The 15128-nt window shown below is 60.9% G+C and overlaps 2 protein-coding genes across 2 annotated transcripts; both read right to left on the bottom strand.

Moving 5' to 3' along the window:
- Positions 1 to 1622: 1622 nt before the first annotated feature.
- Positions 1623 to 3041, bottom strand: LINJ_27_0681 (conserved hypothetical protein; the record flags this gene model as incomplete). Its single annotated transcript, XM_003392608.1, has 1 exon — positions 1623 to 3041. One exon carries the CDS (start codon positions 3039 to 3041, stop codon positions 1623 to 1625), a length of 1419 nt encoding a protein of 472 aa, XP_003392656.1.
- A 1192-nt stretch (positions 3042 to 4233) lies between these two features.
- Positions 4234 to 14109, bottom strand: LINJ_27_0680 (conserved hypothetical protein; the record flags this gene model as incomplete). The annotated part of the gene is made up of 1 exon (XM_003392607.1): positions 4234 to 14109. The coding sequence occupies one exon, from the start codon at positions 14107 to 14109 to the stop codon at positions 4234 to 4236; it is 9876 nt and encodes a 3291-aa protein (XP_003392655.1).
- Between the last annotated feature and the right edge of the window lie 1019 nt (positions 14110 to 15128).

Raw genomic sequence — 15128 nt, 5'->3', positions numbered from 1 at the left:
CCGAGACCTCTCGTCTTCGTCTTGTCGAAGTTGAGCACCCACTTTTCTCCACTGTAGAGGGGTACAACAACAAGCATGTTCAGAGCGTGAAAGCCTGACTCCGTGAGTGCAAACATGACCCTGCCCAGCTCGTTCAGAGTGCCAAAGTTCAGCCGCGAGATCAGGACGGGGTACACCTCCGTATCTGTCACGCCCGCCTTACAAAGATATTCGATGATCTTGGTCGCCTGCGGCGAGGACATCTTGGGAAGAAAGCGCATGCGCCGATGGTCCTCCTTGATGCACGTCACGATTGCCTGCACAAAGCTCGCCTCTGGACGGGCACCAACGATGACAGCCGCGAAGGCCGCGTCGCGGGTGAGCTGGCCGAGGAAGTGACGGAGGTCCGTCGAGTTACCGCGCCGGTCCAGCTCCGTTCCCGCCAGCACCGGCATTACTTCCGTCTTGAGAAAGCGCTTTATCTCACCATGAGGAACCGGATGAGTACGATTCTTCATGTCGAGGAGCGCGTTCAGCTTGGTCGCCGCGTCCGTGATGGCAGCCGCTGTGACAACAGCGAGGCTCCGCCGACCGATACGCAGCATCTGGCGCGGCAAGGAAGGATGTGTATCTATGTGTGGATGGGTGGGCGGGTGTGGAGGAGGTCGGAGGAGGTGAGGGACCAGTCGGAGGGGTTGAAGAAGAAAGAGGGATGATCGGTGCACAAAAAAAAAAACAAAAACAGCAGCCGCAAGAGAAAAGAGCAGCGATGCCTCTATCAGACTGCGGCGCTCCTGTGTGTGTGGCGCTGCGACTCTCCCCGACACATGCACAAAAACGCACAGAAGATGGTAGCACCTGCTTTTCCTCCTCCCTTCCTCCCACCGCTCTACAGATGCCCTCCCGCACCAAAAAAAAATGCGATGCCCTTCCTGCTCCTCCGTCGCTTTGCCCTACAATGCTTATATATACATATACATATACATACACATACACATACATGTATATATATATATGTGTGTGTGTGTGTATGCGTGTGCCTGTGTGACTGTGTGACTGCTGTTCTTGCTCCCCTTTTCCCGCTCTGTTCAAGAGCAGAGCGCGTCACATCCATACCCATGCAGGGAGCGGACAAGCGAAGAGGGAGGCAGATTCACGAGGACACCAATCGCGCAGAGCCGAGAGGATGCATCAAGCGCAGCATATGCGTCGTTGTGGGCGTTCGTCGATGCCGGGGGAGAGGGGGAGAGAGGGAGAGCGTAGGCATCATGAACCGCCCTTCGTGTCGCACGAGGAACCATCATCTGCAGGGCAGAACGACAGAGTGCGCATAACATCTGGAAACGATGCTCGCATTCATTCGCGACCACGTTGCGCATACGGGAGGCAGTACGCCTCACAAGACGTTCTACGTCGTGATCTGGTTTCTCAGGTTGTACCATTTTTCCTTCTCCTTTCGACAGTGTGGGCGCAGCTGCATCGAGAGGTGCCTCACAACATTCTGTAGCGGGGGCGCTCCACAAGCCCCCCACCCCCAGTCGCCTTGGTGCTCAGCAGCGTACCCGGACGAGGGAGGAGAGATGGAGGTTGACAATGACTCACAAGCCGCGGTCTTCTTCCTGTCATTATTCGACGCGCCACTGTCACTGGTTCTCCTGGTCATCGGCGTGCCGCCGACGCTGCTTTTCGTCGTGGAGCTTGTGTATGTGTCGGTTGAGCTCCGTAATGCGCTCCAGCAAGGCCGTTCGCGACGAAAGTAGCAGCGCTGTCCACGCCGCCGCGACCGCGTCGCGGTTCCTCGCGGTGGTGCTCCAGCGCGTGCCGCCAGCGAAGGTCCTCTCAGGACGTTCCCTCAGCTCTCGCGTCACGCGCCGCTTTCGCTCGACCTCGGCGCGGACGTCGTACAGGTATTTGGGGCAAAGGCTCCACGTTGTGCTGCCCACGTCGAGTCCGTCAAGACACGATGAGGCCGCCGTCTCTCCTGTAACGCGCACGCCATTGCAGAGGACACCTAAATGGTTGAAGTACAACAGGAAAAGGGCAAACGCAGCATGGCGAGGCGTGGAGTCGGTAAAGGGGATTAAGAACCTTTCCTTGTCCTCCTCGTCGTAGTCGTCGGAGGCTCGGCGCCGCCCCAGCGACGCCGTCTCGCAGTACGGGCGCAGTCGCTTTCGCAGCCGGGCGACTGCCGTGCCCTTCGCGAACTCCGCCAAGTCGAAACGTGGCGCGGTGTCCGTTGTTGAGGCGAAACGGGGAACACCTGTGTAGCACGTAAAGGAGGCGGCGGCGCAGCGCACACCGTCCGGTGGAACCGCGGTCGCGCTGCTCACCTCGCGATCCGGCTGCTGCTGCTGGCTGGCGGTGGGTGATTCATTCGTTTTTTCTTCCATGAGCGAAATCGGCTGACCACGGAAGCGCAGTGGAAACGGAATGCGCGGTGGCAAATAGAGAGACGCCTCGCTGGCGCGCACGTCGCTGTGTGCCCGCATGGAAAGCCGAAACTCCTCGGCATCCGCCCACACTGTCGTCCACGCTTGCCGCCTCGGCGACTGTGGTCTGTGACCCGGATGCGGCGCCAACCGCTTCAGCCACTTCTCGACGTTCTCCATCCCCATCTGTGCTGCGTGACGCGCCGATGTGACCGTGGGCCCTGCGCCTCCCGCGGCGCTGAAGGGACTTGAGCAACATTTAAAGCGCTTCAGCGGCGGATCAGAGGACCTGGGGGGCAGAGGCAGCTCCGAGGTGCACAGTATCAGCGGGCACTCCGGCCGAATGAGATGTGCCTCACCGGTACGAAAGGCTTGTTCGTTTGCCTGCTGCAGAGTGCAACGTGCGAGGTCGTCCTGAATGTCGTTCCCGCTGCCGACTGGCGCGGCGACAGTGCTAGGTGTGTACACCGCCGCGTCGGTGAACTCCACAAACGACCCGTCGATCGGGTCGATGATGACACCACCACTGAGCACGCCGAAGCAGTTGAAGAGGGGACAGTCCGAGTCGATGGAACGCCTCGTCTCCTCCGCTGAGCCGGCGGACAAACTGAAGTGCGCGTTCGCCGATGGCATCGTGGGAGGTGCCGTCGCGGCCTCGCGATAAACGCCAGAAAACACTTCCACCGGGCGAAATCGGCCGCTGGCGTCCGCCGTTCGGCATACAAAGCCGTTCAAGAGCAGGAACGCACCGGGCTCATCGACTTTCTGGCATGACCGCGAAGCGGACGGGTAACTCGGTAGCTGAGATGCAGTGGTTACCGTGGCCTCGCTGGGCAAGGCCGTACCGGGCGATGAGCTGCGTGAGGGTTGGCGGGACATGCGTTCGCGCTTCAAAACCGATCCTCACGCTCAGACCTTTCCTGACACTCTTGAGGGCGAGGGAGCGGAAGAAGGACGAGCGACGGTGGCGGCGTACTCTTGCTGTTGCCGGTGGCGCGAAAACGAGAGAGGAGGCACCAGCCAGCGAAGGCGGAGATGCGTAAGAAGATCAAACCTGGAATGCTGCCGGGTATAAGACGCCCTTCGCTGACGGAGCTCCTTTCCGACAGACAGCACGACATTTGCGACCGATACCAAAGGAGCTCGCCAAGGTGGGTGCGGGGAAGAGGATGCCACAGACTTGCCGTGGTTACCTTGAAGGCTGCAGCATGCGGCCAAAAGCGCGCAGTCGCTGCTGCTTTGCGCGCTTCGCGACCACGTACAGCTGCAGCCGCACCGAGGCGCGCACCAGCACCGACTACGTCCGTGATCATGAGAAGAGAGACTCTTTTCGATGCTGTTATTCTTTCTATTCTTGGAGAGATGGGCAGTCAGTGCGTGCATCGCACCCTCTCCCCGGCGCCGAGCCCCTCTCCCCTCTGCCTTATCACTCGCAACAACGAGGATTGGGCACCGAGGAAAAGTATGAGTGCGGCAGGTTAGGGGAGGAGGGACGTTCAGACAAATTTGACTCAGCGCCGATGATGGGCAACTCAGGGGCGGGGTGACGAGAGGCTCTCATTACAGCCTACAAAACACAGCCACACATACACGCATGCGCGGACAGCAGGAATTGTGTAAACGGCAGAGGGCAGACACATACGCGACATAATGGGAGGGGGGACAACAAAGAGTGTACGGGCGGCCGTCGGCGCCACGGTTGCGTTCATGAATCTATCCGCACCAACACTCGCAGGAAGAGCGGGAGACGAGGTAGGAAACAGCCCAACCAAACATGCGTTTCGTCTTTGATCCGCCCGGCGGGCACAGCGCCACCATGTCGTGTTCAGCTCTTTTTTGAAGCCACTGAGGTGCGGCGCCCGCTCCTCGAACTGACGACGGAGGATCGGCGACGGCCAGCCGGCGCGCCTTGGCCAGCGGACTTGGAGGCAGTGGATCCTCTTCGGTGGTGCACTGATCCCCCTCCGCTTCGTTTCGTATGATCGAGTTCACCGATGTCGCCCTCCTCGTGGACACTGAGTACCACCGACGACTTCTGCCTCTTCATGTTTCGCGCGTCCTTCGAGGGTTCTAAGCCGAGAGCCTCGGGTGTAAGCTTCGAGAAAAGGGAGCTCACGTGCTCGACTGTGAGGAAAGTGGACCCGCTGCGGCTCTCACACGTGAGGGCAGAGCACCCGCCACTTACAGACGCACTGCGGCTACGACTGTCGTCGTCATCGATCGGGGGGTTGCCCACCGTGCTTTCCGTGACAGAGACTTGGACGTCCTGCAGGGTGATGCTTCGCGAAAGGCAGTTTGCTGCTGATGCGGTGGATGCATTCATGTCCTGGCTGATTCGGTCATGTAGGACGTCAAGCACCTCTTCTACGGAGGCGGTGTAGGTGAACGGATGATGGGCTGCCGCATAAGCCTCCATGCTCATGACACCGTCCCCACTCGGGCTTGCCTCGTCCTTCTTGCAGAAACTGCCGGGTAGAACAGTGTAAAAGAGGCTCGACACCTCCTGAGAGTCTCTGCCGGCAGCCTCGGTCGCTCCCCGGTGCGTGGTGAGACGGTCAACGCAAGCGCTCTTGTGCAGCTGCTGCAGCGCGTCGTGGTCTGACGGGCTAAAGTGGCCAAAGTTTGCGTCGACGACGACCACGCAGAGAAACGGCTGCATGGGGTGGGGGCCACCGAGCAGTCGCAGCAGCTGTGACGTCGAGGTGGAGACGGTGGAAATAAAGTTGTACTTGGAGAGAGGCGCCTTGGCAAGTACGCCAGTGATTGCCTGACCAACCGCGTCCGCGCCTGAACTCGTCGCGGCGCTAGTGAAAACGTGGACGAGAACCTTCATTGGGTCCGCCGAAGCGGCGCTACGCGTGGCCTTTCCGCCGGGGTCGGCCTTCGTAGACAATCCCGCCTTAGACTGCTTGCGTATACCCATCGAAACGGCAGGGACGCGGCTGGTGCCGGCACCAGTGGTCCATCGCCCAACCGAGCCTAAGGAGCGCTTGCGCGATGCCGCGGCACCGGTGACGCTGCTCCCGCTCTCTAAAGTGCTCTTAGCATTGCTGATCGACTGCTTACCCGGAGTGGGGCGATCATCTTTCTTGTCGGAGAAAGCGGCAGCCGTCGTCGTGCCAGCCCGCGCGCTGGCAACGCGCAGTGCGCTTCCTGCCGGCCCCGCCATCAATGCCGCGAAGTTCGCGATGGATCTCGAGTGCATGCTGATGAGTTCCTGCTGAAGCGACCACAAGCCGCTTGAGACAGCCTCCATGCTGTGATGCGCCTGCTCGACAGTGCCGTCCAGGTCTCGCAGCTCCCGATCGAGGTCTGCCTGCTCAAGTTGGTAGTCCTTTGCGCGGCTCGCTCGTGTGCCGCGCTGGAAGGCCGGCGAGAACTGGTTTCGGATGACGTTGCCGAACGACTTCAACCGCGACTCCACCGCCATCTCCACCGCGCCCTGGTCGACGGGGGAGGAGATGTGGTTGTCCTGCAGAGTCCCTGTCGCCGTTGCGGCGACGAGCAAGCCCACCGTCTCATTATCAAAGATGTCGTTGTCCCGCACCGCCGACTCAGACTCGTGTTCCATGCAGACCCCCACGCCGTTGTCATAGACACTGCAGTTTTTGATCACCGGGCACGAGCCGGCGGGCCCACCGTTGAGAGGCGAGGCGATGTGGATGCCGCTCTTGCAGCGCGACACGCTGTTGCCGTCGAAGACGCCGGCGGTGGTGATGAGGAGACCATTCTTGGCGCAGTCGACGATTCTGTTACCAATGCAGAGGAACCCCAGCGCGTCGCGCTTGTGCGATGGGACTGCATTGATGCCCTTGTAGACGGAGGAGTGCTGCACCAGGATCCCCGTAGGGGCCTTGATGATCTTATTGTCTTCCATTCGACCGCCGTAGGCGACGGCGCCACAATCCACGCTGTCGAGCACCCGGTTCTTGTTTACGTCTGTGCGGTTGAAGGGCGCGAGCACCAATCCCGTCACGCATTGCACAATGCGGTTGTCTGTCACAACGCCCTCCGCGCCAGGCAGGCACTGCACACCGACTTTGCGATGCACGATTGTATTTTGGCCGGCTACAATGCGACCACCCTCCTGAATGACGACCGCAGCAGCGGCGCCGTTGGCAGCGCCTGAGCAGGGCGACGAGTCGTGCGCCGCCCCCCTAAGGGTAGCGGCATCGCCATCTGACAAGGCGATGAAGCTGTTCTGCGTGAAGCAGGCTACACCACCCGTCTTTCCCACGACGGCTCCGCAGAAGACGTTCTCGCGAAACGTTGCGCAGCCGTCCTCCATCGCCACCACGTCGCCGCCGCCGTTGGCCGTGGCGTTATTCGTGAACACGCACCGCTCAAAAACTGTCGTGCCCGCCATGCTGAGTGCACTGCTGACATCGACGGCACCGTCGGTCGGCTTTCGGCCTTCGGTAGTCCCTTTGGCGGCGCCACCGCCTCTCTCGTCCACACCCCTGCCTCCGCCTCCGCTGCCGTCGGCTGCACCGTGGAAACCGCGCACCAGCACACCGCAGACCTGGTGCTGCGTGAATAGGCATCCTTTGAAGTGCGCTTTCGGTCCTGCCAACGCAATGGCCGGACTCGCAGCATCCCGCACGGCGTCCACGCCGATGTCATTATTGATGAAACCGCACGCGTCCACCACCGGCTCGGTCAATGGACCGATGAGCAAGCCAGCCGGTAGCCGTGCCTGACTCGTGGCAGTGAGCACGCGAGCGTTCTCGGGCAGCAGCTTCAAGGAGAAGTTGCGGCACTCGAGCTGGAGCGTCCCTTGATTTGGGCAGGGCATCGTCAAATCCCCTCCGTCGCCGGCCCGCCTGTGCTCGCGGAAAACGCAGTGGCGGAGCTGCGGTCGGGTGCCGCTCCCCACCACCTCCAGGCCTGCCCGGGCGTTTTTTTCGAAGATGTTTCGCTCGAGTGTCGGGGCAGCGCCGCTGCAGGCGATGGCGCCGACGTAGTTGCACGTGAACCGATTCTCGACGAGGGTGATGGGGGAGGCGTGGAGCGGGCCCTCTACCCCAGACTCGCTTCCACCAACCAGAAAGACGGGGATGTAGTTCTCCGAAAAGACGTTGCCCTGCACCACCGCCGCTCCGCCGGCCCTTTCACTTCGCAAGTACAGCGCCGCCGTGCCCGCCGTGTGCCGACTGAACTCGTTTTGGTACACCAGCGGCGCCTCCTCACCGACGCACTCCAGCAAAATCGACGAGTCATTGGCTTCTCTGAAGGTGTTATGAAAGACGCGCGTTCGCAGGTGGCTCAGCACCGTTGCCGGAGACGTCACGAGGCGAATCCGTTGCTGCTGCGCCAGGCGGAGCCCGACACCATTGCGCTCAAAGACGTTCCCCTTCCCCACTGTCGCACACGCTAGATGTCCCTGCACACAGAGGGCGTCGCTGGCGATGTTCGCGAAGGTGTTGCGTTGAAAGCGGACGCTGTGCGGTCCGAGGTAGCCGCAAAGCAGCACCCCGCTCTTCGCGTCGCGTACCTTGTTCTCATCCCATAGCAGCAACCCAGGCGGCGGCAACTGGAGTAGACTCGCCATCACGGGGACCCCGACGAGCACCTGCGAGGCGTAGTTGGACCCCGACAGGGGGGTCGTCGTGTCCAGCTGCAGCAGCGTTTGGTCGCCGTCTTGCGTCAGGGCAACGTACCGTGACGTCACGCAGACTTGCATGTGCTGGTTGCGGAAGAGGTCGTTCTTCCGGAACAGGGCGTGGCCTACCTTTTGCTGGAGCGCATGCAACTCAAACGGCAGCGTCACACTCACTCGTGTCGTCTCCTGCCCCAGGACCAGCTTGGAGCGAATGCTGTCGTACTGAGATGCGATGGTCTCGTTCAGCACGCTACGCCCCGAGAGCCAGCGCTCGCAGTGCACGTTCGCCACGTGCACCGCGTACACGCCGTAGCGACGATTCTGTGTCACGGTGTTCCCCTCCACCACGATCGTGAAGTCGGAGGTACTGTAGGCGCACTCCATCACGTCAATGTCGTGCGACGAGGCGCGGAGGGCACTCGTCGCCGCCGCCTCCGAAGCTGTGTCGTTCGCAAAGGCCGTCGGTGCCGCGGAGAACTTTGGCGTACGTGCGCGCTGAAACCGCGGTAGCGCGTGTGCTTCTGTGGGAGCGTGCGGCATCAGATCAATCGTGCTGTTTGCCCCACCACCGGAGTGCGGCTTGATGCGGCTGATTGAAGCCGCAGCAGCCGTGGCCGCGCTGGGCGTGGCACACGCCTGTAGGCGGTGAAACACCTCGACGTGCAGCCCGTCCCTGTTGCTGCTAATGACGTTGTCTGCGATGTGGACGTGGTGGAGAGAGTCCACGCGCTGCCTCTTCTCCTCGGCCTCGAGCCCATTCAACGAGGAGAGGGAGAGGCTGTGGTGCAAGAAGGACGCAAAGTCGGCGTCAAGGCTCTCGAAGGTAGTGGATGCAGCCACCTGCACGGCCGCCAAAATTCCCGTTGCGTAGAGCATCTGTGTCGTGAAGAGGGCACCGGGCTCCGCGCAGGCAAGAGGCGGTGCTTCACGTTGCCCGGCAAAGATGTCCACCGTCGCGCTGCTCGCCGTCGTCTTCATCGACTTCGCACGGCCAGGTAGGGAGGCCACCATCTCGAGTTTCTTGTTCCCTTTACTGCCTTCCTCCATGTTGAACGATTTGTGCAGGACCGAATGGTGCTGCAGTACGCCTTTTGTGATCAACACACCGCTGTTCTGGTGCTTGCCGATTCTGTTGCCCTGAATCGTCACCCGACTTCCCGCCTGCACCCAAACCCCGATGCCGCCGTCGGCCGTGGATACGTCCGCGTAATCGGCCAACGCCACACCACCGAGCCACCGCCTACCTGACGCTGCCGCGCCCTTCGCGCTAGACGAGGCATCTTCGACCACTTCAAAGAGCGACGACGGCGCACAGCCGCTGGCGAGCGTCAAGCCACCCGAAGAGGCTGCGACCAGCTCGGCGAGGTAGCGGAGGGCGTCCGTCATGGTGAAGACGTGGACCTCGGCAAGGCGAGTCATCTGCTCGTACGCGCGGCAGCACGCGCGAAGTGTCCTACCTGCCCTGACGGCGGTGGCGCGCACCTTCTCCTCCACAGTGCCCACCATCGCCTGCGTGAAAAACGACTTTGAAAAGGTGCAGTCGTCGAAGCTGCGCGGCGTGTGCGGACTCGCCTCCGGCCGACACCAGCCGTTGTTTGACTCGATGATACCTTTCGCAATGTACCCCTTCGCCCCGATCGCCGCGTACACGCCAGCCAGGCCGTTGTCGCAGATGTCATTCGCGTAAGCCGAGACAGCTGAGCCGAAGCGCAGGAGGAGGCCGAAGAAAGTGTTGTGATGGATCTTGTTGCGCTGAAGATACGGATGGCACCCGTACCCGGCACCGACGCCGACGCTGCACTCTGTGATGATGTTCTCGATAAGACTCACCTGCTTCAGCTGACGCTGCCGTTGGTGCTCGTCGTTGTCGAGGATTTGCGACGTGCCAAGCAGAATCTCGTACCCGCCATGCGCGTTCTTCACTGGGTTGCCGGCGGACGGCTTCGTCTCCGCGTGCGTCTTCTCGAGCGCCGAGAGGTCCCAGTGCTCAAAGCGGTCATGGTAAACGCCCATCATGCGATTGCGTCGAATAATATTTTTCTCGAAGGTGGCGCAGAGTCGATTGCCTCGCGCCGTCACGGTCCCGCCGACCGCACAGGAGTAGGGTGCGGGCTCGTCGTGCAGCGGCTCGTCAGTTGAGCTGTCTGCCGGAGGAACTTCGGCAGACTTCCCGCCAGCGTCGCTGCAGGACAGAAGTAGAGGCGAGCGCAGCGGACATCCCGAAATGACGCTGATCAGCAGCACGCCATGAAGTTCATTTTCTTCGATCGTGTTCGCCGTGAACGTCGGCGTGGAGGAGAGGATGCGCGCATGAATGACCTCCTCATAGGACACGTGAAACGGCGTGGTGGGGCCGCAGAATACGACGACGCCCGTGGCACAGTGACAGATGGTGTTGTTGAGAAACACGCCTTGGCCGTTCACGTCCACCAGGACGCCGCTGAAGCCGCATTTCTCGATGCGGTTGGCGTCCGTGAAGTCAGGGTAGGCCTTGTCGGAGATGTAGACACCCGAGTAGGTGCAGTCGCGGATGTGGTTCGCCGTGTAGCAGCCGTGGCCGCCGCTTGCAAAGGCGAAACCGTCCATGCATGTGTGAACCTCGTTCTTGCTCATCGAGTAAACCGTGGAGTTGTTCGCCACGCACACGCCGTACGGGGCCCCGTAGATGGTGTTCTCGGTGATGGCCGTCTCGTGCTTATCGCCGTCGAAGTGATCAAGGAAGATGTTCGCCTCGTCGTGGCCGTAGATATTGTTTGCGCGAATCAGCATTAATGTTTGCAGCTGCTCAAAGGAGGACTGCTGCTGCTGCTGCTGCAAGGATCGCGGCCGTATAACAGAGGTACGGTCTGCGACACCAAGCGTGGTCGTCAAAATCGCCAGCGCACGCGCTGCACCGTACGTGGCGTCGCCACGGACGCCGTACGCGTTGTTCTGGAAGATGTCGTTCTCCTCCAACGTGCCGTTAGGAAAGGCATCCAACAAAACACCACCTCGTAGGTTGGCGGTGATGATGTTGCCGCGAACGACGCTTGTCGGCAGCCGAACCACGCTCGCACTCCGCTGCAGCGACGCGCTCGCAAGGCTGCGCAGCACACTCGCATCCGTGTTGGTCGCGAACACGCTAGAGCGGTGCTGTGCTGTACGTGATGCCTTGCGCTGCAACGACGCCGACAAGTCCTTGTTGCTCGTGTCGGCGTCATCAAGATACGCAGAGTGAATCTGAATGACTGCGGAGTCCATCGATGAGCCGAACTGCACCCCAATGTCGTTCCGCGTCACTTCATTCCGCTCAAACAGGCCGGCGCTGTCCGGGGCGATATGCAGCCCGCTCATCTGAGAGCGCGTCACCCTGTTCTGTGAAAAGACCGGGTCCGCCTGCCGCTGTGCCAGCACGCCGCTGCCGTAGCAGTCCTCGATGATATTCTGTGTGAACAATCCCTTGCCGCCGTCCGACACGAGTACGCCGACAGCCTCGCGTGCGATATTGTTGCCCCGAAACGTCGGATTCGACCCCTCCAGGATGAACACACCGCACTGGTAGTTTCCGTGAATGCTGTTGCGCAGGAAGCTGCCACCGGCGCTGCGCCCGCAGACGATGCCGCAGCCAGAGCGCGAGCTAGAGATGACGTTGCGCAGAAACTCCGGCTCCGAATACGCACCCGCCACCAGCACATTAGCGGTCGCGTTCGTTGCGATGGTGTTGCGCTCGAAGAAGCCGTGCCCCTCGTTGCACACGACCACGCCTCCTTGTGAGCTATTCTCGATGCGATTAGCTCGAAACACCGAGGAGGCGCCCTCCGTCAAGAGCACGTTCGGCCCCGCGTTTTTGCGGATGCGGTTCCCCACGAACACGCCTAGCGCGTTGTTGCACGCGCGCACTCCTGCGCACGTGTTGTCTGTGATGTCGTTGTCCTCAACGTAAGGGTCGGCGTCCAGCTCGACGAGGATGCCGTCGCCGTTGAAGCTGATGGTGTTGGAAAGGACAGTGCAGCGGCTGCACGAGTCGATGCGGATGCCGGTGTCTGTGGAGGCGGTGATGCGGTTATGCGAGATGAAGGCGTCGGCGCCTTCGGTGCAGTTCACCTGTGCGTACAGGTTCGCTGCAAGTTTGTTGAGCAGAATCGTCGGCTTGCTACCTTCGGCGACAGCGATGCCACCTTTGCGGTTCTGCGAGATGGCGTTGGCGCAGATGAGGGGCTGGCTGTATTTGTCGACGCGGATGCCGGCTCCAACGTGAGTGGCGATGATGTTGCCGATAATCAAACCGCGGCTCATGCTGGCAAGCTGAATGCCGTCTCGCTTCCCGCTCGCCACCTCGTTGCCGATGATGAGCGGATTCGCAAAGTTGCTCACCAGGATGCTGGCCCCGCGAGAGCGCAGGAAGCGGCAGCCGGTGATGAGCGGGTGCGCTGCGCAATCCACGACGATCGCGTATGCTCCACAATCCTCAAACACGCAGTCCTCGACCAGTCCGTACCCTTGGCGGCCGAAGCGAATGGCGCAGATATCGCAGTTGGAGAACTTTGTGTTGATGATGTCGATGCCCTTGTTCCCGCGCAGCCGCAGCACTTCGCGCTGCGATGCTGGGGTGTCCTTTCGGTGGCTGAGTTGCGTGCCCAGCATGTCGTTCAAGATGCCGGCGAACGGGTTCGCAGAGGTGGCGTCGAGCCCCTCATTCACGATCGAGGCGGTGCTGGTGCCGATCTCGAAAGCCGGCTGCAGGCATGTGGGGTTGGCCTGCAGTGTCATGGTCACGAGCTGCTGGAGATTGGCCCTGAGCTGGTCCAGCGAGCACCACTTGCTCTCAATGCATACAAGCGGGGTCGTCGGCGAGGTGGAGGGTAGGAAGCAGGCCGCGTCACACGAGGATGGCGACGATGTGCTGCCTTGGACCGGTGTCCACGCAAAGGCCCGCTTCGGGTTTGGCAGTTCGTCAGACAAGAAACGATCCGCCCCGCTCATGCTGCCGCCGATGGCGCTGACGTTAAGGCCGGCTTCGGCGGGGGCACCAACGCCAGATCCGGCTCCTGTCATGGCGGTGGCGGAATTCTGCTGCTGGATATACGAGGCACGGCTCATGGCGCACTGTGCGTCGATGCCGACGCGGCAGCGGTCTATGACGTTTTCACCCGTGATACGCAGCGTCTGATGGTTGGGGGCGTAGCCAAAGCTCTCCTCCACAAGGGCCAAGATGCCGCAGCGCCGTTGGCAGCGGATCACGTTCCCTTTGAGCTGCGCCGTGCCAGGGCCTTCCATCAGCACGCCAATCTCGCCCTCAATGAACTCGTTCGAGGCGATGGTCGGCGCGGCTCCTTGGGTGAGGATGATGCCACAGGCACTCCCTACAGAGCTCATGGAAACCCCGCCAGACGCACCGCTGCTGGGGTCGTCGGAGATGGAAAAGTGGCAGTGCGTCACCTCGACCTGGCTGCACGACGTGGACGAGGAGCCGGAGTCACGACTGATGGAGCTGACGGCGCCGGAGATGCTCATGGCATCGCCACCGGTGCTATTGTCGATCGTGCACTCTGTCACCGCTAGCCCGCCCCGCGTGTCAATGTCGAAACACACGTTGCGGTGATTGCGGATCGTGGAGGATTTGATGATACCGCCGCCACTCTCGTGCACAACGATGCCGACGCCGCTGCTACTTTCCTTGACAGTGCACTCGTCGACGTGGGCTACGGCGTTGCCGCCGATGACCAGGGAGCTGCAGTGGCAGCGGAAGAGAATCGGGTTGCCTGCGACGGCGACAACGGCAGCGTTGAGCTTGCTGCCACTGCGAGAGGAGACGATAATGCGCTCCATGTAGACCTCGATGCCACTTGTTGCGATCGTGATGGTGGATAAACGAGAGAAGATGTGCGGATCCTCGCCCTCCGAGGCGACCAGTTCCAGCGGCATCTGCACAGCCACGGACTCATGGTACTCCCCACCGGTCAACTCGATGCGATCAAACGGCTTTGCAAGAGCGATGGCACCAGCAATGGACTTCTGCGACGCGATCTTGGCATGGGCGTTGACGATGATGGTGCGCACCTTCTTCTTCTGCCATCGGCTGTACCGCTGTACAACGGCATAGCCTGCTTCTTCGTACATTGTGACGCCGTGCACGCACCAGTCTCTTCACTTGCGCTGCCGTGCGTGTGGCTCTGCTATAGGTAAGGAGCAGCGCCTTGCCCTTGTCGCTGCGAGGGCCTTTGCAGCGGGGCCAGGTTCGGTGTCGTGCAAGCCCGATATCACAGTAGCGCAACCGCCAGCAAGCCTCGAAGTGCTACTTAGTACAGATAGCGAGTGATCGCCCAACGTCCGTGCGCCACTTGTCTTCAGCACACAAATAAAGGAGGGAGAAAGTGAGCGGGCAGCGAGGGGGCAGTTACGACGATACTTTTCTACGCGTGAGACGCCGACAGAGCGCTGTGGTAGCAGGCAGAGTTGCACGCCAAAGGGGTCGTGAGAACTGCGCCACCTGGCAGGTGTACGGTACTCTAAATCGAATAATGTATGCAAGCGTAGGAAGGACAGTCTGTCCCTTAGACACAACGAGACAAGGGCGGAGGGAGGGAGGGTGCGACTATGACAACGCTGCGCCACCACAGCGAGAGCATGCAAGGAGATCCACAACCGCGCGTGTGTGAGGGGGCTGTCCTCCTTGTGAGCGGTGCCGTGTGTTGGCAGAGCCTACAAAGAACAACAAAGAAACGAGCCCAGAAGAAAGGAGCACACAGGACGGACGAAGCGGCCGCCACCGGCACAACAGCCGCCAGATACGACACCGGAAGCAGGCGAGAACCGAAGTGGAGAGAGAAAGAGAGAGGGAGGGAGCCCTGCACAGGACAGTTCCAGAACCAGCGCACGCAGGTGTGCAGACTTGGAAAAGGGGGCGCGCGGCAGAACAGGATATCGTACATCAAGCAGAGACACTATACATTCGAGTCCGAAATTTCTCGAGAGCAACAATAGAGGTGAAGAAAGAAACAACACAGACGAACAAAGGAGAGCGAGAGGGGGTGAGAGGAGAGAAGGGACGGTGAAGAGGAGAAGCAGCGGCAGCGGGAGAAGAAGAAATATATATATATATATGCACGCGCCTCGCAAAGAATGGGTACACCGGACAG

Source organism: Leishmania infantum, chromosome 27, assembly GCF_000002875.2.
Source record: "Leishmania infantum JPCM5 genome chromosome 27".
Taxonomy (NCBI): domain Eukaryota; phylum Euglenozoa; class Kinetoplastea; order Trypanosomatida; family Trypanosomatidae; genus Leishmania; species Leishmania infantum.
This window is presented reverse-complemented; position numbering and strand designations above follow the sequence as displayed.